Source organism: Calypte anna, chromosome 3 (genome assembly GCF_003957555.1).
Source record: "Calypte anna isolate BGI_N300 chromosome 3, bCalAnn1_v1.p, whole genome shotgun sequence".
Lineage (NCBI taxonomy): Eukaryota > Metazoa > Chordata > Aves > Apodiformes > Trochilidae > Calypte > Calypte anna.
Genome location: NC_044246.1, coordinates 5014421 through 5038906, shown reverse-complemented (window position 1 = coordinate 5038906; position 24486 = coordinate 5014421). Strand labels below are relative to the sequence as shown.

Here is a 24486-nt window from a genome sequence, read left to right as displayed (position 1 = left end):
AAATGTGCTGGTCAGTATATTCAGATCTGAATAAGTATTCTTGTGTGATGCTTGTTTCTGTGCCATGTCTTTCCCTTCAGAATTGTGGTTCTGTTACTGTCTGTATTACCTAATACTGCATTGCAGTAGCTGGCATTTTATATACATTTTAACAGGAGAATAATTGTGTTCATTCTAATTTTCTTCCACTGGTGGTATCACAGTAATGCTCTAAGACAGCATATCCTTAATCAGTCAAATCCAATCAAGGAATTCAAGTACTTTTAAATCCATTTTAAACTGTAGATTCTGCTAGAGTCTTGCTTGCTACTTTGAAACATGTCTTAGTTCAACTGCCATTTTTTATATATAAAGAAACTGCTCAAGAAACAATTCTTAGGAAGTTTAAAAAAATGAACAAAACTGAGAGCAGACTTTCCAGGGATGGGAAAGAAACAGAAGCCCAAGTCCAAGCAGTGTGAGAGAAGCAGCAGCTGCAGTTTTCTACCTGTTGATCTGTGGATGTGTAAACTTCACCTTTGTCAGTTCATACAATTTGCAATTTGACATCTTTCCTTAAATTCATTGTACTTAAAACAGTAAGGCTGAGCATACAGTATTACTGTAATCCTTGGCAAGCTGAAACTTAATTGTATGAGAATATTTTTCTATTTTTGTTTGCATAAAAGTAAAACCAAGGCATTTAGGTAACATAAGGTCTCCATCCAGAAATAGTCTGACAAAGGAGTTACAATCTAAAATGGTACAAAGCTGAAAAAATCCTTTGATGCTTATTGTATTTCTCACACAAGGAAAAAGTCTTGATTTTTCTGAAATTTAATTATGAATTAGTTCATATAGAAGCTGATTATAGTTGCTAAAGTTTTTTTTTATGTGTACAGTTGCTACAGTCAAGCAGAAGAACCAAACACTGGCTAGTTTTCTCTGTGTAAGATGTAAGTAGGAATTCCAGACTTCTTAAAAGTTTTTCTTCTATTATTCAACATGACTGAAAAAAATTCAACAGAACTACGTTTGGCATTTTGAAGATTAATATTTTGCCTACTCAATCCTGGGTCATAAAGTTCTTTGTAGATAACTTGGACTGTATATACCTACTACTACATAAAACATTTTTAGGATCCATTTTTATCTGGGTTGGAATACAACATCTCTGCAGAAATTACAAGTGATTTGATCTTCACCTCCTTGCAGACCTTTTGGGTTCATGGAATCACAGGATAATTTAGGCTGAAAAAAATTCAGGGGGTTATTTGATTCAACCTTCTGCTCAAAATGGAGTCAGCTATGAGGTCAAGCCAAGTTATTTAGGGCTTTATCTTGTCAGGGATTCAAAAACTGCAGGGATGGAGTCTGCAGAACCTCTCTGGGACACACACTTGATTTTTTTTTTGGTAGGGATCATTTCTGTTTTCTTCTATCTCCTCATCTGTGATCATATTCCTAAGCTCCCCAGTATCTTAAAGACTTCCAAATCATCCTGAACTTGGTCTTTTCAGAGCTCAAAGCCTTAGATCTCCATTTGGTGCTACTGCCCTTTATTTGTTACTCATCATTTCCATTTCTTAACCTGGAGCATAATATAACTTTCACATTCCATCTCTTCTTCATCTTACACTCTTATGATGAATTTTGAAGGTTTTCCTCTTCATTGTCACAAAAGTATTTGTGCCATTCAATATTTTATACTCGTCCATTTTTCCCAGTGATTCTTCTCCTTTCCAGTAGCTTCTCAAGACTTTATTCCCCAGAATTGTCTTTGATGTAGCTCTTTTCCTGGGACCTGGCAGTGGGACTTGCTCTGCTTGTGTCCTACTTTCCAGGGGTTGTTACAGCCTTACAGAGCACCCAAGTAAGACAAATACCTTAGCTGTTTTGGGGCTTTTTCTCCTCTTTTATTTCCTGACTAGCTCCTTTTATGCAACATCCCATCTGTATTTCTTTGCTCTTTTTCATACTACAGTACAGCCAGAGACACTCTCAGTAGGCCTCAAAATTGTCAGCTCACTAACACAAAGATTTTAAAACTCTTTAAAACTGGATAATAACAAAGATCAGAAGGACAATGAGTGGATCTTCATAAAGCAGGGATAGCTCCAACTCTTCAGGGGCTGAAGGGGCTGCCACAAGAGTTGCCATTCTCTTAAACCAAGAGAGATATCAAGTAGGCAGCAGCCTTATCTGAGGCTGCATTAAGCAGTCCCATAAAGCTCTTGTGCTATGGAATTATTTGAAAGTAAAGCTGACACTGTTCTTCAAATGGCATCTCTTTCTTTTTTTGATGCAGCTGCTGTTAATAGCTTACTGAGATTTCTCAACTTGCAATTTTTGTCTGGACTTTTTGACCAAAATTCTCTCAGACCATTTGAATGTTACCCAGTGTCATGGGCTTGGACTGTAGTTGATAACAGGGAGTCAGTGGAGTCCAGGTGATACAAGAGGGTAAATGTATGTGTGTCTGTAACTACACAGGAGTCTAAGAAAAATAAGCTACTAAATTCTGCTTTCTAGTGAAGTCCCTACAATTATGTGAAATTAAGCTATGTTTTGATTATGTGGATTTAATAGATGGCATGATGAGTCCTCAGGCTCATGGTGATGCTTTGTTAGAAGTGCTGCAGTGCAGTAACAAACACACTGGAATTGAAGAGATTACTTCCAAACACCAGTGTTGAGTTAGAAGCATGCAACTCTTTTGGTGCTGCTAGATAAAGGCTACTTAGTGAGAAATATTAAACATTTTGGGTTGTAATATTAAACATTTTGGGTTGTAATGGTGAGAGGAAAGGATAGTTCATTGGTGTAACACAACTGGTGAACACCAGTGATTTCTTCTCTGCCTCTCCATTAGTGCTTCAGTGGTGATTCATTGCACTAAAGCTAAACTGTAACCATTACCTGAGCAAATGGTTCTTGGTGCATGAAATCTGTAGATAGTTGGGATCCAGATCTAAAGTGATGGAATTGACAGCAGCAGCATATAGCAGGAAAGAAATTATTCGTGTAGTTCTCAAGGTGTTAAGCTGCTGCTCATAGTATCTAAAAGGGACAGACTTTTCTGTGAAGATGAACATCTACCTTTTTTCACTTAGCATCCTTGCATAATGCAGGCCCTTCACAGAGCCCTTTGCAGCAGCTTTATATAGAATATTAAGTTGATATTGAAAGGTTTATTTAATATAGTGGGCAGGTTGATACTTGTTTCAGAACGTAATGCTCCTTGCAGTAACGTTTGGACATTGCAGATTTTTCCAGTGGACTCTTACATTTATTTTTTTTTTTAATGTGCAGTCATGACCTACTGGTTGTATCATGTCATGCTCTGTGTAATTGCAGAGTAGGTTTTATTAACCAATTTTTTAATAGGAAAACACATCTCTTGTACTGAAGGTACCAATGGGAGTCAGTGCGCATGCTGAAGGATTGATTTAATTGACATCAAACCATAGTGAAGTACAGGAAGGGCTCTCATTTCTGTTTTGTAGTTAAGACTTGGTTGCACTTGCTTGGTAAATAACATGAGTCTATTTTTCAAAATGTTATACTGAATAGAATTGGGAAAGATATTTGATAGCCTTTACTTGTTTAATATAAACTTAAATATCATTTGAAGACCATTAGATATATATTTGTAAATATTTTCTACTCCTTGAAGTGAATTTTTAAAAAATAAAGAATTAAAAGGTGAATTAAAAGCTATAATTCACTACTAGTGCCAATGTATGTTCTTCATACAGAGGCATAAGTAACACTATTATAAACAGAAGATAATGGTCAAATTAAATATTTAAGAGGAAATTGCATTTAATTTTGTGGGTTTTTTTCATGCAAGATAACTTGTGGTTTGATCCCCTGCAGGAGGTGGGGATCCTCACTGGGTTGCTGGCATGACTGAATTTGTTCTCTTTGTTTCTGATGTAGGAGATAGCTACAGTTGTGACTTTACATTGCACACTGCAGTGTCTTCTTTAGGCAGTGCTGTGAAGCAATGAAGCATGAGTTTTCATAGAAGCATTGAACTGATGGGTTTGGCACTTCTATATTAAAATTAAAAAGGCTGTGTGACAAAGGAAACTATGTAAAGTACTTCCATTTTAACCATGGAAACTGGGGAGAGGGCAGTGACAAAAGTCAGGTTGGAGCTGCATTTTGAAGCTAAAACCCACACTGTTAGAGTCATTTGAAATACAGTTGTTTTGTAAGCCTGTTTTTCTGCAGGAACAGCATCCTGAATCATTTTTTGATTTGTTAGAAGAATCCATTTTCATGATGTAAACAAACACACGATGATGCCAAATTTTAGATTCTTCTTTCTGCAGGAGAGCTCATTGTTTGCTGTTTTTCTGTCATGCTTTATTTACTCAGTCACCAAGCTGAATCAAACCAAAGAGTAGTAACAATATTTTTGCCTTCCAAAGCCATTGCTATTTTTACAGCACTCTAAGTACTTTATGGGGGTTATCTAGTAAAGGGTACAATCACAATTACATCTTAGAACTTTCTCAGGTTCCAAGGCAAACTGTTAAATTGCTATCATAATAGGAGAAATTCAGGAGGGGGTGGTTTGTTTGTAACACTTGAGGTCTCCATGAATGAAGAAGTGGGTGAAATGATACTGAGAAGGATGCTGAAAAGTGTAGCCAACATAATTGTACAGCTTCCTAGTCAAATCATGACAAATTGTATATATGGCCACTTTTACAAGCATTAACTGAGTTTACACACTTTCTGGGAATACTGGTACCATTTAACAACACTGCAGGCTTCAAGTAAGAGGTTTTAAGCCAAATTTATCTATTCCTTCCACTTCCCCATTTCTCTTCCAGACACAGAGACCCCCAGGAAGAGAGATGTTAGAAAGTGCACTTTGCAAGCAAATAGAAAAATATTTAGATCCCACTTAAGCAATTGCAAATTCAGATTATATGCTCTGACATTCAGTGGGGATGAGGTGAGATTCCAAAGGAAAGTTCTTACTACCATTAAGAAACGTTTTGTTTGCTGAAAAAAATAACAAAGCCTTTCTATGATTTTGGATGTATAAATGTTAACTCTAAGAAATTATTTGTAGTCATGAAATGTAAACAAACTGAAGATGTTACAGAAGAATTTGATGTTTTCTGAATGCTTTGTTTCTACGAGGTCTTGCTATGTAAAATTCACACTGAAGATAGATTTGTAAAAGCTTGAGATTTTCTCCGTTTTGAAGGGCAAAGAGAGAGTTCCAAATCCTCTGAGCACAACAGGGCAAATCCTTGCTTTTGAAATGTTTCCTACCTGGCTGGCATGATAGTTTTGAAGCATTTGTAGGGTTGTACAGAACTCTATGAACACATTTGGAAGAGAAACCAACCATCCCGTTCCAACTGGAGAATCCAAAACTTCTTTTTCTGTTCCCTCCAGCGCGACTGATCAGGGTTTTTATTTTATCCCCCAGGGGTTGTTCAGAACTTTGTCGTATACCCATGGTGGAATACAAACTTGACAGTGAAGGCACCCCATGTGAGTATAAAACCCCTTTCAGAAGGAATACCACTTGGCATCGGGTGCCGACTCCCGCTGGGCAGCCCCTCTCTCGTGCCTCTCCAATCCTAGGAACACCCGACAGACTGCAGTGCCAGCAGCTGCTCCAGCAGGCTCAGCCAGCCATTCCTCGCAGCACTTCCTTTGACAGAAAACTCCCAGATGGGGCCAGGTAAAGCTTCCTCTCTTTCCTGCCTGCTTTTTTCCTAATCTGCTTTGCTTTAGGTGTCTCCAGACCTTTGGAATGTTGACTGGATAAAGGTGCTCTTGTTGTGTTCGGAGGGTAACGCTCATTGGGAGGTGGTGGGAAAGAGCAGTTACTGAACCCCTGACTTGAAACAAATGATTTCTGTTGTTTGGGGTTGAAGTCCTACTGCTGAGGACTTTCCCTCTTAATCCACATCAAGAAAATAGCAAACTGCCTTGTGAGTTTTTCATCTAAACCACACCTTCTCTCTCCCACCTTTTGGGACCTATTTAAACAAATAATGAGTGTAAATAAAATTAACTCATCCCTTTTAAAAACGAATTATTTAATCACATTAATAAGCTATTGGCAGAGTTTCAAGGGGTTCTGTAACTCGTTGCCACTCCTCATGCTTTGCTTTGCTTTTAATTAAATGAAGTGGAGCTTGTGATTTGAATATATAACACCTCTGAGATGATGGAATTGTATCCTTAAATGTTAGCTCTCTTCTGGTTTAATCATAATTCTTCATCAGATAAAATTTTATTTTTAAACTTAAAAATTTGTAAATACATTTGACCTTTGAATTGTTTATGAAAGCCACATGTCTTGAGCATAGCTCTGTCCTTTATTGCTTGCAATTATTTCTGCTTATGCCCATTTTCCATTGGGTGATGTAGTTCTAATTTCCAAGGGAAAAAAAAATCCTGCATGTTGGTGATACCTAACTGATATGAAAAATTGAAATACTGGCCTTTAATAGCTTTTAAAAATTCTGGATGAAATAATGAATTACTACTATTGCCACATTATCTTATGCAGTAGAGAAGAATTAGTGACTTTTATATTTGAAATATAGACAGGATATAGTAAATACTTGAAACTACATCTGTGTCATGGTCTGGGCAAGGCAAACTCCCAGTCATGACCATTTGATAATTTGGATTCTCCTTTCACCCCCTGACAAAGGGAGAAACAACTATTTACCCTTGAACCTCATGTCTTGTAATTGAAATTCTCACTAACATCTAGCATGCAGAGCTGATGTATCAAGTGTCTACAAATACTTCAGAATTTATGGAGCTTTATTAAGCACACTGTGTGTCTGTACAGAGAAAAAAGAATGCAAGTTTTCTGACCTAATACTGATTGCCAAAAAAAATACCTAAACATAAGTTGTTCTTCTGGTAGTACTTAGTGAAGCACATGGAGAAAAAGAAGCTAAGATAGAAGTTAGCTCTTGTCATGAAGAGATTCCTGAATCACTTAACCCAAAGAAATGTCATTCTGGGGAAGACATGATACAGGGTATAAATAGTGAAAAGAGAGAAAAATGATGAACCATGACATGTGGATCTTGAGACATGAAAAGAGAGGTACCTAACTGGCAAGGTCCTTCCCCAGGGGCGAAGACACAGCTGATGGCTTGGTGGAGAGATGGGCTGGAAAAGAAGTGTTTTGAATTAGGGTTGAGTACCACTTGCAGGTGATCTTGCAAGGGTGAAAAAACTCAGGCCAGGAAAATGCTGAGTTTTAGAGGGTCAAAACCCCAATATCAGTTCAGACAAGAGCAGAGGCAGGGAGAAGCAGGTTGATAAAACAGGGGAGTTACAGCAACTGGTCTGAAAATTGAACTGACATTAATGTTGGAGATAAAGTGGTTGTTTTGAGAGATAAAAAGAGGAGGAAGCAACAGAAATGTGGGCTAGATGTAGTAAAAGACAAACAGCAACAGTTCAGTCACTGCCATGTAATAGGTGCCCAGTCCCTGGGGTGCAGTTCCAAACCGGGCACTGAACCTGTGTGCTGGTAGTACAGTTCCTGAGGAGAGTTAAGTGCTTTGAGAGGCAACCCAAATGTTTTTGTGTTGATCAAGGAGTTTTGTCTAATTAATAGTGAAGAAATAGAAGGATATCCTTGAGCTCTACTTCTGTTTTTACAAAATGCCTAATTCTGTAGCAGCTGCTCACAGCAAGTGCCTAAGAAGGAGGCTGCAGTCAGCCTCACTCTTGTTTAACACCAAGAGGTTTCTGTGTACTTTAGTCACTCTTGGAGGTGATTGAGTCCTTTCACCTCCAGCCTGGAATCCATTCCTAAGAGCAGGCAGCTGCACCTCTGCTGTAAAGGGACCATGTGAGGCATTTACTGACTGCTGTTGCTCTCCTTTGTAGCCACTTTTTGTTTAGTAGTAGCCTAATGGCCAGACACTTGCCCAGCAAATGAGAGGCTTGGGATCCAGACATTGCTCAGCCTGGGATAGTAGAAAGCAATGTCTGGATTTTGAGTACTATGTCCTAAACATCAATCCAGAGGTTGGAAACTTGGGTTCATCCCTTACCCATTCCTTAATGCTGCTTTACTTAACCTGTGCAAGAAATGCAAAGTTCTTGGTGGTGAGAAGGAAGAGCACTACTAAATCTGATGATAAATTTGACTAATTCACTTGGTTGAAAGAGGCTCAGTCCTGTCAAAACATATCAGAGAGAGACACTCTGAAAACTTAGGTACTACACTGTCTAAATGTAATAACTACTGGCATTACATTTTTATACTGAGCAAAAAGTTGCTTGTTAAAAGTCATGTCCTTGAGACACTGTTGTGCATAAAACCAAAACTACCTCTTTTCACCCCTCTGAGCACATGCAGTGATTTTCTACACATATTCTTTAAAAAAAATAAGAAGGGGTAATGTCACTGAGTGAAATTGTATTTTAGTTATGGACTGATGTGCACAGAGGTGAAGGTTAGGAGGGAGATCAAAAACTAATTTGAGGATTGCATTTGAATTGTCTGGAAATGCAAGAGATATTGCTGACACATGAGGCTGTAGAGTGTAAATAAAAAGTACAAAATAAAATTCATGAAAATATTTTCTTATTGCTCTTCTAGGTCAAAGAATTATAACATTAAAAAGTATTGTTGCTATGTCATCTAAATTACTATGTTGAAATGATTGGTGATTGCTTTGCATGTATTCCACCTTTGTTAGAGTTTCACACATGGAAAGTCCTGCCCTGACTCCTCAGGAACCCCTCTTGTTCAGAAGTAAAGCTAGATGTCATGAAGACAGGATTTAGCTCTTAGTCTTTCTCTTTTTGTGCCTTTTTAATCTATTCAGTTGGAAATATTTATTACTGATGAACTAATATACTTAAAAAATTCTTGTTTAAGTTTTATGAAACTAAGAACTGTGACTTTCCAACATGGCTATAGTAAATTGTTCATACTGCATTTGTAAAAATGAATATGTTTTATAAAAGAAATACAGCCCATTTCAAATCTAAAACCCCACAAATACCTCAGTGCACTGTTAGTGACTCTCATCAACCTTACAGAAGTTCTCCAAGCAACCAGTCCTCCTCCAGTGACCCAGGACCCAGTGGGAGCAGCCAGTGGAGACAGCAAGTGGGATATGATGGGTATTGATGGTTTTTTAATGATATTTTTAAATCTTGCCATAGCTCCCATCTTCTTTCTAAAGCTAAATTTATGTGGATGGTCTCTATCCTAGATTTATTTGCAAACCCCATTAGTGTACAAGTGTAATGATCTTTAATATAAATTCCAATACAATCCTGAAGCCCCATAGCTTTAATTCTTTTGGACAAAACTGTTATTTTTCAATTTAGGTAAATAACAGTTCTTAGGTTTGCCTTCCTAGAAACAGGCCAGAAATCATCTAGGAACTCAGAACTGCAGTAAAATGTTTCCTCCTGCTTCAGTGGAAGAGTTATTTTTCAATAACTGCCTTGATGATCCTTAAAGGTTTTATTTCCAGCTATGCCCATTCCAGTGATATCCATTCTCTGGAATCTCCCCTCAAAACAGTAGCACTGTTTCAGAGGTCTCTTCTCCCTAAAGGCTGCTGTTGTATATAGATGGTTCTTTCACATCAATATTAATCCCTTGATGCTAAACTTTCAAATTTTAGCTATCCTTGTATAAAAGACCACCCCAAAACACTGTCTCATGTTATAAGAACATTATGGGAGACATCTGTTCTAAATTACTTTAAATTACTTGAATTGCTGCTGGTAACACTCCTGTCATAAAATATTGAGCTATGGTAATATCTACATAGCATGATGGAAAAGCATTCCAGACTTGCCACTTGGCTTTCAGAAGTTACTTTACAGAAAAAAAAAATAAAAGGAAAAAAAAAGGAAAAAACAAAGAAAAAAAAAAAAAAAAAAAAAAAGAAGAAGAAAAAAAAAAAGAGGAAAAAAAAAAGGAAAAAAAAGAAAATACTGAAAAGATCAGCTTGAGTCCTTGTCTGTAACCTTAATATTGCTTTGGTGTGACAGTTTGTGATTAAGATGTTCCATGTAGCAGATATATATATATATATGTATTTATATATATGCAATGTCTTGAAGACTCCTCAAGGAATTTTGGAATACTGTAACAGCTAAATAGATGCTAATAATTCCAGATAAACAATACCATTTTTTTTGGACAGTAAACACATAAAAATGAGTCTTGTGTGATTTCTCTAGTGCAGTTATTTCTAATAGTGACCTTTGGTTCAGTGTGCTGCTTTGTGAAAGAATTCGTTTTGCAATACAATGCAAAGCAGTGGGTCTGGTGCTGACTTCCATGATCCCAGTGTGAAAACCTGCAAAACTCCAGGGTTACTTTCTGTGGGGTTCATAAAGTAATTAACTCTGCATTACCATAGTTCTCTGTTACAAAAAACCTTTGGAATTATAGCCACAGGAATGCTTTTCTTCTTCAAGTTCAGTGTTTTCTTGGCCTGTGCATGCTTAAGCTACAGCAGTGTGCTGCTGGAAAAAAAATGGTGTGTAAATATTTCCATGTAGGGTTTAAAAGTATTCCTATATTTGCACGGTGTGGGAGATGATGATTGTTTAAACAAATCACTTGCAGAATGTTTGCTTTGAAGAGGCAGAAGTGCAGTTGTTCATCACTCAATTAATTTTCTAGGGTAAAAACCCAAACAACTTAATTTTTTGCTTACCTTCCAAGGTGCCAGTCCCCTTTGCTCCATGAACACCACCAAGGTTCAGGCTCACTGGAGTGTGAAGGAGGCAGAGAACGAGAGGAAACTTTGGAAGGAACAAGACATTCTGGTAATAAAAACTGCTGTATTCTAAAAATAAATGGCCTTTGCAGTGCTTGCCTGTTGAAGTGAAGCCACCTTGTGCTGCAGAAGGTTGATACCCAAAGAGCATGGAATCTGTCAGTGAAAGGAGGGACTGTTACAGTCTAGCAGAAATGGTGTGGGATATTTAGATAGTACTTGGAAAAAATTCCTCCTGAACTTCAGAAAACCTTATGAATGATGAAAAACAGATAGAACTTCATTAAGTTACCACTGAAAAACTCAGGAAATCCTGCAAGGTTACACACCTTCGAGTCCAAAGAGTGTAAGGGTTTGAAACCTGATGCTAAGCTTCTGCTTTTTTTTCCATTAAAGAGTAAACTTGTGATTTTAGCATTCAGAAATAAACCACAACTTTTTCATGGCAGACACCAAGTGGCATGCACCATCGACCAAAGTCCTGAGCTCCTACAAAGACAGAACTATACAGAAAGAAGGCAGTGGCAAGGAGTCACCAAACAAACTCTCACATGTAAGTCTTGTGCTTGGATATCATTGGAAACTCAAAAAAAAAAAAAAAAAAGCCTCATAAATTTTAGTAATTTATGAATACCACTGTATGTTTTGGTAGGAGTATGCTCATCTAGATGTGGGGTGAATTGAGTAAGTTTAAAAGTGGGCTTGAGCAGTTAATGATGTCTCTATCCATAGCTGTTGTCCAGATTTTCTGCTGCTTGCAGGGTCAGGAAGGTGCCTAATCATGTATGTTTAGCAACATGCAGGAAATTTTTGGGAAGGTTCATATATACCAAATAAGTCTTCTGAGGCTAATTTTATGCCTTTGAGCCTTTTTTGTTCCCCTCACACCCCCCAGCTTGTTTCTTTCCACTTTAGTTCCATTTTATGATAACAGTAAGAAGTACTATGCCTTTTCTCCAGATACCTTACTCCAAGTCCTTCTCCTTGGAAAAACTGCTCCTTGTATTTTTATCAGTTTTTCCTTTTTTTTTTCCTAAGGTGACAGCCATGTTGTAAAGGTTAGAATGAATGCAGATGTAACCTCTCCTTTTTTCCTAAAGTAATATTCTCAAATTTTGAGGCCATTTAATCTCCATGTGGAATAGAAGTATCATTTCTGGATAGGCTGCCTTGTCTATTTTGTATGGTTCTATGCATCTGCTGGGAGGGGATTTGGTGAAAAAGTCACATTTCTCACTTATGTTCTACCTGATAGAGGTCCATCTGCCCTTATTCTGGCTCCTCTGTCACATGGATAAATTAATCCAGATCTGTAAAATCTCTTGAAGAAAAAAAACAACAAAAAAATAAACAAAAGAACAACAAGAAAACCTTAACTTTATTGACTCAAATGCCTGACACAATTATTCCACTTCAACAGCCCTGCTTGGCTTGGGGCCCTGTGACTTGACTTCCATCTGGTACACACACATCACAATTGGCTTCAATTTAACTAGCCACACCTCTAATTGGATTCAATCCAAGAAGCTGCATAATTCACCCATCCTGAGGAGAAGCCAAGGATAATTCAGTGTTCTGTGGGTTTTTTTCAGATTTGCAGTAGAATTTGTATGAACAAACAATTACCAATGCTTCTAGCTTTAACAAATGCTTATTTTAACTGCTCAGAAATGCAATTTTATGGATGTTGAGCAGGTCCTGTAATCAGAAAATTGAAGTGTGATCTTAAGATTTGCCATGGAAGATGGAACTGCAGTGACAGGAACCTTTAATGTGTTTAGCCAGTTGTGCAATTTATTTCCTAGAAGCTGATGGTATAATCAGTTCTTTTCATATATTGCAGCTATATCCTGGTATACTCTGAAAAATAATAAAATGGTCTCTGAATGGCAAAAAATCATTAATTCAGGTGAAAATATTTTACTTTTTAACTTGAGGCTGTGTCTGGTTTTTTTGTTCTTTTTCTTAAGATTGGAGACAAAAGCTGTTCAAGCCACTCGAGCAGCAACACCCTCTCCAGTAATACATCCAGCAACAGTGATGAGAAACACTTTGGTTCTGGAGATCTGATGGATCCTGAGCTCCTTGGGTTAACATATATCAAGGGGGCTTCTACTGACAGTGGAATTGACACAGCTCCCTGCATGCCTGCTCCTCTGCTGGCCCCTCTGCACCTTGCTGGCAGCAGGTCTGGAGTTCATTGTCGTGCTGAGCAGTGGACTGAGTCTTCTGAAACTCCTGGGCCAGATGATGATCCAGCTAAAATCTATGCTGTTCACAGCTTTGCCTCTGCTATTTCTACCAGTCACACAGCTGAAGGCAGTATGGGAGACCTGAGTGAAATTTCCTCTCATTCCAGGTATGTGTTTCCATCAAATTAGGTTTTATGGACACTTCTTCGTTGTTGTTATTCTCTTTATCTTTATTTGAAAGTAATCACTTAAGTGGTTTTGATTTTTTTTTTTAATGGTTGATGTGTTTAAATGCTTATTTTAACAAATTTTACACAAGTTTTGCTGAGTCTGCCTAAATAGCACTCTTGGATCTGATGGAGACTTTATGTGTGGCCTTGTGCATATTGCTGAGTTTCTTTCAGTTCAGAAACACCCCTGAGTAAAAGTGAAGTTGGCACCTATAAATCTTTTAGTACAGTGCAACAGATTACCTGTGACTTAACTCTAAGGGAAAATTTGCAATGGACACTTTCTCCATGTAGTGAAACTGCATTGCATATTATCCCCCCTGATTTACATTATTGTCATGTTTGCTCTAGAATTTTCTTTATTGAAATGAATTTCTGATCGATTTGCAGCTCTTGGTTTTGTTACTAATGGAATGTGTGCATGGTACATCTGTTGTAAAGCCAACTTGGAAAGCACACTTTTCCAGCTGCTTGCCTTTACCTCCCAATTTACATTTTATGGTGACTTTGAAGTTAAAGCTTTGGTCTGTGTCAGGGTTTTTCCTCTGTATGTAAAGGATGGAAGGAAATTGTTTGTTCTCCTTTCCTTCTGATTTTCCTTTTTTCTATGTCAATCAATACAGAAAAATAACCAAATATCTATTATCCTTGTTTCCTTATATGCTTGACATGAATGAATTAGTCTTGTATACTTTGACCTCTTGATTTTTTTTTTCACAAGTTATAGAAAATAGTATATAGTACTGAATAGTGTGCTGTGAAAACTAGGTAAATGCTTTCACATTAAACTTTATGATAATGCAGAATCTCCAGATTTACTCTGCTTTGTGTGTGTTGAGATTTAATTTTACATTTTGAGACCTCAAAAGTGCTGAAAATAAGCTCTTTTTTCCTGGAACTTCACCATAATGAGATGAAATAGATGGCTAATGGCTAGAACCTGTATTCTCAGCCCCTGTGTGGCAGCTGTCATATTTAAAGTGCCATAAAGTAATCTGCTGCTCACTTCAATGGAATAAACATTTTATGTATTAGTGTTTGGGTTTTTAAAATACAGATTTTAACTAAGTTTACCAAGATGTTGGTAAACTCTGTTGTTCAGAGTAGTATTAAGATGACTCCTTACATTAGGATTGCCCCACTTTGGCAACAGTCATGTTTTCCAGTGATCACCTTTGGATTTGTGTGCCAAGTCCTTTTGCTACAGAGAAGTGTCAGACTTTTGTTATGTGACCCACCTGTTTTATTTAAACCTTGCCTATATAGCCTTCAAATTACATTGGAGCAATAAATAATTTTACAGTTGAATTTAAAAGCTGGCATCACTCATGCAGCACCCCCAGGCATGCAGTATTAAAAAGTATTTAATTTTATAGCTGTGATGCTGCAACACTGACATCTTCACATAGACCCAAGAAAGTGGAGTTAACAAATAAGCATGAAATATCTGCTGCAGAATCCTGCATGTAGGTTCTAGCTGGTCAGACACTGTTTGTATTCCTTCATAATCTATAATAATGAAGTTCTAATGCTGTTGAGGCATTCATTCAAATTTTTTCATGAATGTTAAATAGTAAACTTGTTATGCATTATCTAAAGGGTGTAAACAAAACAAGTCCACAGACTCTTGGCATGCCATTGGTGTATAAATGCATCATTTCCTTTATTAAAATTCTGTTTACTGAATAGATAAAGTGTCATACACAGGGAAGAGTTTGATTGCTGGAAAGGTACCAGCCTGATTCTCTGTCATCATCAGATAAAGAACCCCTTGAAACCACAGTATCCCAGGAAGATTTACAGAAATAAAGCTGCTGTGGGAGCAGTATCTCAGAACACATGACTGACCTGAGCTGTGCACAACATTCTCTCACAGCTCTGTTATTAATAGTTTTATGTCTCTTATTTTATGTTTACTATGCACATGAATTATCAAATACCTTCATGTTCCTCTAAGTGAAACAGCTTAGCTTCATTGTCTTTAGTTTTGCTTTGTTTCTTGCATAGAACATCTATAAAAATACATATAATTGAAAATACATACTGCTTGTTCCAACCATTGTATTCCAACTCCTTATCTAAACCCAGACTTTCACAGGCATTTCATGACTTCAGCAATATGCCCTCACTTGAAACCTACAAAATGAGGTTGGATGTTCAATTTTTCTTAATTTTAGGTACAAATGGAACTTAAAAAAATCCTCTGGGTAATGCCCTTGCTATTGATCTGATATGTATTTTACTTTATGCTTCAGTGTTTGCCTCATCTTTAGATTTCACTGTTTCATAACTGAATTTATTTCTTCCCCACATCTTTACCTAATGTATTTACCTATTTGCTAGGATAACAAGCAAAAAAGCTTTTAACATCACCTGCATTATTTTCTTTCCCCAAAACCTCACAATCTGCTTTCTACTTTTTGGGGAGGCAGAGGGAAGAGAGGAGAGAAAATAAATTGCTTTTAAGATTAAATGCAAATACTGTGATCATTATTATTAATCTATTGCCTCATTGATTCAACTTAATTCCACATTCAGCATTTTAATTTGATCTCATGACATCTGTGCATGCACATTGATTGGACTTTACTCTGCATGTTCAGCAAAGGAGCCATGTCTGGTACAGTTCCAGCATCACCTTCTGATCCTCTCTGAATTAATCCAATACTTCTGGGTTTAGATGAAAAGATAGCCCTGTGATTGGTGTTTGGAAACCAACAAGGCAAGTTGGGAACTGCTGCTTCAGCTTCCAGCTTCTGATTTTAGGCAAGGCACCTGGTTTTTAAATTCTTTGCTTACTTCACCCCCAAGATGAAAAGAGGAAATTTCTTCTTCAAGAAAATGTTTGCTTTAGTTGGTTTCATATCACTTTGAGAGTCTTCAGTAAAAGGTTTCATTAGTGCCCACTGGTGCTATTACTCATAATAAAATAGGCTGTTAAAATTGTCCAGAGGGCTGTTTTTGTTTAACTGAAGTTTACTGCTGTTAATCCTAAATTCTCAGTGGTACTGAATGAAAGACACGGCTTAAACTGGCCTGAACTGGCAAAAAGAAAATGAAGTGGAAAAGCACAGTTTTATAATTAGGTATTTGGGGTAATTCCCTGTGTAGTTCTTAAGGAAATGGAATTATACCATTAATAATGTGTGTGTACACTTACTTATAATTGCATGCATGGATTTTGTATATATTGCCTGAACTTAGTCTTTTCATTTTAATATCCATCAGTTTGCATTGCCATTTCAGCAACTTGAATTGTATGCATCATTTGTTACAGTTGTGTTCCCACAGAGCTTTAATTTATCCAGTGTGTGTATACAACCTTGGTTTTAACCTTGAGAAAAGGTTACAACTGCAACACCAGCTTCTGATTTCTTGCTGTATAGCAGATTTCATTTTTGCCTTTTTCTTTTTTGTTTGATTTTTCAGTGGGTCACATCATTCAGGAAGCCCATCAACACATTGCTCCAAGAAAAGTGGCTCCCTTGATACCTCCAAAGTCTATATTGTATCTCAGAATAGCAGTCAACAGATTTCTGGGTCAGTTTCCAAACCATACCATAGACAAGGAGCAGTGAGCAAATATGTTATTGGATGGAAAAAATCAGAAGGAAGTCCCACACCTGAAGAAGCTGAAGTTTCTGAATGCCACGAGTAAGTAGAACTCTACTTAACTTTGTGAGGGGGAAGAAGGGTAATGAAAAAATTAAAATAGGATAGAAAAATGGAAAATTGCAAGTTCTGTTTTGCTTTGAAATGCTTGGGTATTTTTCTCTATCAAAGGTACATCTAAAAGAAAGAAAAAAAAGGCAATATCTGCATAGGATAATTTCCTTCTCTCTTCTAATCAGCTGCATCTTTTTCCCATGTGTCAAATGAAGCAAGATGACAGGAATTTCTGAAAGTGTGTGTAGGTAAAATCTGTTTCTCTAGGAAACAGTTGGGAAGGCACAGTTTTATTAAGGTCTCCAAGACATTTTCTACAAATCTTCAGGAATTTTAATTACTTCATAATAAATTTTAATTACTTAATAATAAATCATAGCATTTAGACTGAAACCACAGCAATTTAGAAAAGCATCTTCAAGAGCTGCTTCTATTTAGGAAATACTAATTGAATATAGAAGCACTTAATAGATCAGAAAATATTTTCAGAATTTCCTATGGAGTCTGGCATTGCTTCACCTCTTTCCTTCTAGGAAAGCTTTCTGTACATCACAGAAAGGAAATAGCTCTCTGAGGATAATTATGTTGAAATAAAATAACATCTCTAATTAGCAATGGTGATGGAAATGGGGTCACTTGCTGAATGTTGTGCCACTGTAACATATAATTCACTGAGAATTACACTTTGCCATAGCAAATCTTGTTTTCTTTCTGCTGATTATGCTGCACTTGGTAGTAGGTAATGGTTTCAAGTGTGTGCTCTGTCTGACTGGGAGCCTCTGGTGCTTTTTTTCAAAGTAAACCTGTTAAAATTCTCCCTCTCTCCTTTCTCATAAGGAAGGATAATAATGGTGCTTGACACTCTTTTGTTGACTGTAAATACCTTTTTATATGCTGGTAATTAAGGAAGACAACTGTTTTACTTATCTAAAGAGCTTTATGAAATTGCTGATAATAAAACAAACTTGGCACAATTGATTATTAATACACTTCAGACAAATTTGCCATAGGTGGCTGTAGTCATCTTGCTAGATTGTGAAGTTATGGATACAACATCACCCTATAAAATACTGATTTTCTGATTTGCTGGGAAAGTAAAAGTTAAAATATTTTGCTATGAACTATGGGAAACACTCATGTAAATACAGCTTTTACCAATAGAAAAGCATGGTGTGTAAAAAAAGAGGCAAACCAGGAGAAACAGGAATTATCTTTTTTAAAATTGTTCTTTAGAATACCTAAAATTTATTTCCCACTGGTTTTAGGAATATCATTTTGGACCCACAAACAGTTCCATAAATACCAAATCATCAAAAAGTGTGTTGTGTCAGGAGTTAATTCTTAGAATTTTTACCTTGTGACAGAAAATGAGCAGTCTTGGAAAGCCAAGAGCACTGTTGCTATCCTTGCTAAAACCATGAATTCTCTTTACAGAGTGTATGATGATATTGATGCTGTGTCTGCATCCAGTCCTCTCCAGGCTGCAGTGAGGAATGCCATGGTTGAAAGCCAGCAAGTCCTCTCCAAAGAAGATTTTCTGAAGATGATGCTTCCAGACAGCCTCTCTGTGGAGGAGGGAAGAAGGAAGGTAAGCTGCTTTCTTTGGCTCTCTGTATCTCAAGTACTTTAGATGTAAATTTCTCTTATACCCAAAATTGCTATAGAGAAGGCAAGTGTATTCCATGAGGATGCTTTTAATACTGAGCAGAAGTCCCAAAATGTAATGTCCCATAATTAGAAAATTATATCTAGTCAGATGATTATGTACAAAATCCAGTATTTATTTAAGTATGTCTTTCCTTAGCTTGAGCAGAGACAGGTGCAGGCTGAGCAACTTAAAATTTCAAGCATCAAAAGTAGCCTTTTTAGGGTTGGATGCCTAAATTTATACACCTTGTGATATCAAGGCACATAAGGGTTGGACTCGATGATCTCTGAGGTCCCTTCCAACCCAGCCAATTCTATGATTCTATGATAAATAAAAGCAGCCCACATCCCCCTGCACTGTGATACTCAATCCCAACAATTCTGTTGGAAGTCTGAATCACAGTTTCATGTCCATATCAGTGGCAACTGCTCAAAAGGCATCACTGTCAGTGCTAGCAGACAGCATACATCAAGTCTTCATGGTATGAAATCAGTAATATATAAGACTTCACAAAAAGCAGATAGGGAACTTCAAATTTACCACTCCCCAAAGTATAACTGAGCCTGAATTCTGTGCTTAATGTGGAATAAAGCACAAAGCAATTAAATTACTTGAGATAATTGTCACACTTTGCTATTACCTCATTGCTCTCTTCACCTGCTGTGTTTATACAGTGTGCTAAATAGCATAATCAGCATGGCTGAGCAAAAGGAACACAGGGGAATCCTCTAAGTGCAGGGCTGAATTTGAAATTCAGATCATACATATATTTTTCATGTGCAGTGTGTTAAGTGTGCATTACATATGTTTGAATTCTCAAGCATAATGTCCTAGAGGTTTTTGTGATTTATGATTGATACAATAATTGGCTTTCTGTGATGATTTCAAGACCTGCCAACATTCCTGGCTACCTCAATTAGAAACAACAAGGAGTGAGGGGATGTGGCCATCCTGGGATAAATGGCTGCTGGCCCCTTCCCATCCCAAGACACACAAACAAAAGGGCACTAAGTAAAAGGGGCCCTGACTTGCAGGGGATCCCCCAGGCACAGGGTTTGGCAGTATCCAGTCTTTAATTGTGCTTTCAAAGAGTATATTAATCTTGGTAAAGGTCACTGAAACCAAGCCAGAAAGGAATTTCCTAAATATGTAAGACTCCACAGAATCAAATCATATTTTTTATTTGGTTTTTGTTTTACCTTCTCCATAAATAAGGGAATAATGACCCTCGAGGTAATATTTAATTTTTGTCACTCCCTAAAAGAAAACTCTGTAAAGCTTCACAAAATAGCATTGAAAATGTTTGGATGGCTAGTGAACAGCCCCTCTAGATAGAAGATGCATTATTAATTTGGGGAGACTTAAGTAATAACCAAGAATTGCAGCAGGATGCTTGCTTGCTTGCTTGCTGGGAATCTTGAGTGGAGGAAAGAGGATCAGAGACTTCAGTTCAGAAGGTGAAGGTTTTTAACTCTTAGCCCAGTGTGATCTCTAATTAGGCTCAGGGTCTTTAGATATTCTTTAACCACTGCTAATAGAAGGATACCATATGTCCATTCATTTAGGGATGCTCTGCATGTCCTCTATCCATTCGTTCAAGGATACTGCTTATGTCTATTGTTGGGATTATTTTTACTTATATGGTAAAATAAACCTTTGGCTGATGTTTATTCCCACAGCCTGTATCTTTCTCCAGCAAATCTCTAGAACTCATGTAGTATTTTGATGCTTTCCTAGATTAGAATCTGAATATTTTATACTCTGATATTTTCTGTGGGACACGGTTAAACATTCTAACACTTGAGCATGTTCTGTATTATCACCAAGATAAATGCTTTCCTGAGCTACCACTAGGAAGGGTATTGAAGTATTTTCTAAAGACTGTGTCTTATGGCATAACTGAGTGATTCTGTGTATCCTTTCAGAAGGATTCATCAGAGAGCAAGTTTTGTCATACATCTAACAATGTAGATATCTTTCTTTGCTATATTCAGTGTTTTTAAAAGCTACTGCTCTTAAGCATACATAGAAACTGTGCAACATAATTAATCACAAGGAAAACAGGACAGGGCATGAAATTGTTCTATGCAGGACAAACCACTTACAATAATGAAGGTAAAGCCTGACATGTGGAGAATAACTGCATTTGCAGTGCTGCAGAGGGATTTCTGAAGTGGAATGGCATGGTTTTACAATACAGTAACACCTTGGTTTACTGCAGATATTTGGCTTCTGTTTTAAATAACTTTTTGAAATGCATGAACAGTCTTCACTGGACTCTGTTATGCTCCTTTTTAACCCTTTTTTGTAAGAAATGCAATCTCTTAAGTAATTTTTATTGTCCAGTGAATTATATTACCCCATATATCAGTTCAGAATGTTTAACATTTAACGTGTAGTCATTTCAAATTAAAATCAAACCCTTCTATGCATAGTCCTGAAGAAATGTTGCCAGAATTGGTAACCTTATATATATTCCTGGAATTCTGTCATAATAAGGTTATGGAGGTTTCATTTAACATATCAGAATTAATAAAACTATGCAGGATCAGAGAAACCCAGGGTGCTGCTTTCTAAAATATCAAGAGCATGTATGAAAATCCAATTCTTTAACGTTTTTGAGGCCACAGCAGATCTCATGGTGGAACAAATCTCTGCTCTTTTGTCTTAGCTCGCGAGTTCCAGGGCGCTTGCCCCAAAAAATACTTCCAAGATTTGATGATGGGATATCCTTGTGAATTATTTTAACCAGTAATACGTGTTCTTCTACCTTCATATTTTGATGTTTAGTTTTCATTTTATGGAAATCTGTCTCCACGGAGGACCCTGTACCGAACCTTATCAGATGAGAGCATTTGTAGCAATCGCAGAGGCTCTTCCTATGCCAGCTCTCGAAGCTCAATGCTGGACCAAGCTTTGCCAAATGATATTTTATTTAGCACCACTCCACCCTACCACAGCACATTGCCTCCCAGAATGAGCCTGACTCCTGGAATGGGAAATCTGAGAAGTAAGTGACTGTTGCTGTCATTGCTGAGTACAGAGTATTTGTAATGAACTCAAATAATATTAGGTTAGATGTTACTCTTAATGGGAAAATATGAATTATTGAATCAGTATTCTAGATACCCTAGTAAAAGCATACTTGGTCAGCAGTACCCACTTATGGTTGCCTTAGTGATCAGTTCCAATTTATTATATCAGAAATAGCATTCACTTTACTTCCCAAAATATTTTCACGAGACCAGGGACAGGCAAAAAACATCTGAAGATATTTCTTGTGATTTTTATTTTCCAGTGATTGCCTAATTAAGCCAAGCTGGCCAGTTTTTTTATATTTTGTTTATTTTTTGTTTGCATTCAAATTACTGGAATATACACAAAATATTAGCTAAATGGCAGAGCTTCTATTTGGATGATCATTTGGGTAATGTCTTGAAATGTGCAATCATTGTGCTTTTCATTTTCAAAACTGAATTTACTGATACTTATGTTTTACCATGTCAGAAAAACCTTTGTACTGGATATACAAATTTCATTTGTAATGGAAGAAAGAGAATAGTCTGGGGTGCTAAATTTAAACCAATTTATAAAGGTGTCTCTTTACTCACTTCCTCTTCATGAGTAAGATCTTTATTTTATACTTCTCTTGCAATAATGGCAGTATGGAGTGATGAGCTATGAAGTTTGTAGTAATGTTGTGGGAAAAAAACCAAATGAAAACTATGAAAATAATAATAAAAAATCAAAATAGGAAATTGTGAAAAAAAATATATATATAAGTGCAGATCTACACAGCCAGATACAAATATTTAGGCCACAAGTAAGAATTTATATATTTAATACCAATGAGTTGTTTTTTAAAAAATGCTAAACCTCTTAGCTTCTCAGTTTAGTCAGACTTACAAGGCACACTCAACTTAGGAAAAAAAAAAGAAAAAGAGGCACTTTCATTTAGCTACATTATTATTACATCAGAGCTGATCACAGTTAATGGTAGAGCAGTTGTGGACTCTGAAGTCCACAGTTAAGAACCTGTGGGTGGATATCTCAAAAGCATTAAAGGCATTTGTAGGTGCCTGTCCAGAGAGAATGCAGACAGATGAATTAAAGAAAAGAGTAATAATGCTCTGTCATTCATCATGTCCTCCAGGAACAAGCAGTCACTTGCTGACTTTCAGAATAAGCCTTAAATACAAAAGTCTTTTTTGTTACAGTGGCCTAAGCTATGAGACTAAGTTCTAGTGAGTAACCACTGGTTAATTTTAAACTGGTGTTGCAAACAAGTGCTAAGTTTATGCTTCAGATGGGAGTGGATGCTTGGTGTACCTTTTGCCATTCCAAAAGTATGTTTCTATCAGAGTGAAATGGTTTTAATCTGAAGAGAACCTTTGCTTCTACTGATAAAGAATGAAGACCCATTTTGTTTCATTTGAGAGTCATTCAGTAGATTTGGTAGTCTGTGAAGGAGCTATATAGATATAATCTATAGGTATAATAGATATGATACATAATAATTATATATATGTAATCTATATATATCTATAGATATAATCTTGCATCCTGATTGTGTTTTTTAATTTTACTATCTTAGGCCTGTGTTTTTAGGGCCATTTCTTGGAACAAGATATGTTCCATGGGATCAATCCTTCAGTTTTCTTTTATTCTGGAAGTTGACTCAAGGCAATTAATAGTGAATACTCAAGTTGTGTATTGCTCCTCCAGCTGTCAAATTTGAGTGTTTTGTGTCCTAAAACACCTTATTTTCCATTCTTGCTGCTGCTTACAGAAAGCTATATCTACACATAGGTGGGAAACAATAGGAAACCAGTATTCTCTTAGTTAAAATGGAGCTGGTTCTTGATATTCCAGGTAGTTCTTTATGCTTCTGGTCTTGTATTCTGAGTGCCTTTTGAGGCCAGCAATACAGAGTCTTTTATGGTGGCTGTTTCAAGGAAAATTTAATTGGTTTTTCTGTAATTATACTCCTAAAGCAAACACATCCTGACTTGCCCACCTTTGTTTGCAGAGTCAGGTTAGTCAGTATCTCCATATATGAAACTGTCTTTGGTTCTTATTAACAAGATTTTTGTGATCAGTGCAAAGCAGGTATTTACATTCTATAGCAGCAGTGAGGAGAGAGGTTTCTTTTTCATTTCTAATTTTAACTTGTAGTTTCAGTTACCAGGGTTCTTAGCTGCCCTAGCTCTTGGAAAACACATGTGTTTGTGATCTTAAAACCTTTTAATTTTACTGATACTTGATGTTTACAGAAATCAGTGGGAAAATAGCATGGTTTGGGCTGGAATCCATTTTAGAAAGATATGTCCTTGCATCTTATTACCCAGCATGGGGTACATGAAATATTGTGGTAGCACCAAGTCTCGTGAGATCCCTCTAGCAAGGAAAAGAGAGTGATTAATAGGAGAGCAAAGCAGCACCAAACCCAAGCATAATAGGCACCCTGAAGGGTTCAGTTTGCTGGGAAAGCAGAATTAAGAGACAGAATGAATGACCATGCAGATCTGGTGACAGAAACAACAACCGTGTGGGACGTTGACTTTGGAAGGAGATGAGGAAATGAAGCTATAGGATTTTTTTATTATTTTATCACTGGGGGAGGTGAAGTGAAAGCACAGTTGCTTTCAGTCAAGCCTGAAATGCAAGCTCTGAGAGCTGAGGGCTGTTCTTTGCACACACTACAAAAATGTAGAAAGATGTATTTAATTTTATCTTAAACTGGAAAGCAAAACTCTTGTTGCTTAAAACTCTGGAATTTTACCTTAGGGACATTAAAGATTCCCTGAGACAGTGCTGTTCATGTTGAGTGATTCTAGCATGGCTGCAGGTACAAATCTGTCCCTGTCTTGCAAATTCATGGCAGCTGAATTAGAAGGGAAAGAATGAAAACAAAGAGAACCACTGATACAGAACCAGTGCACTAAAACAAGTCAGAAATTTAGAAAGACACATGGAGGCACAATCTGACTGACATGGCA

The 24486-nt window shown here is 37.0% G+C and overlaps 1 protein-coding gene across 4 annotated transcripts in view; it reads left to right on the top strand.

Moving 5' to 3' along the window:
* SIPA1L2 (signal induced proliferation associated 1 like 2) overlaps positions 1-24486 on the top strand; it is a 124450-nt gene that overhangs the window by 83910 nt on the left and 16054 nt on the right. For all 4 annotated transcript variants that reach the window (XM_030447609.1, XM_030447608.1, XM_030447607.1 and 1 more), the window contains exons 11-18: positions 5438-5695; positions 9046-9129; positions 10697-10800; positions 11201-11304; positions 12722-13110; positions 16603-16827; positions 18274-18427; positions 21278-21497. In XM_030447609.1, the coding sequence (XP_030303469.1) occupies positions 5438-5695; positions 9046-9129; positions 10697-10800; positions 11201-11304; positions 12722-13110; positions 16603-16827; positions 18274-18427; positions 21278-21497 (1538 nt within the window). The remainder of the gene's footprint in view (positions 1-5437; positions 5696-9045; positions 9130-10696; positions 10801-11200; positions 11305-12721; positions 13111-16602; positions 16828-18273; positions 18428-21277; positions 21498-24486) is intronic.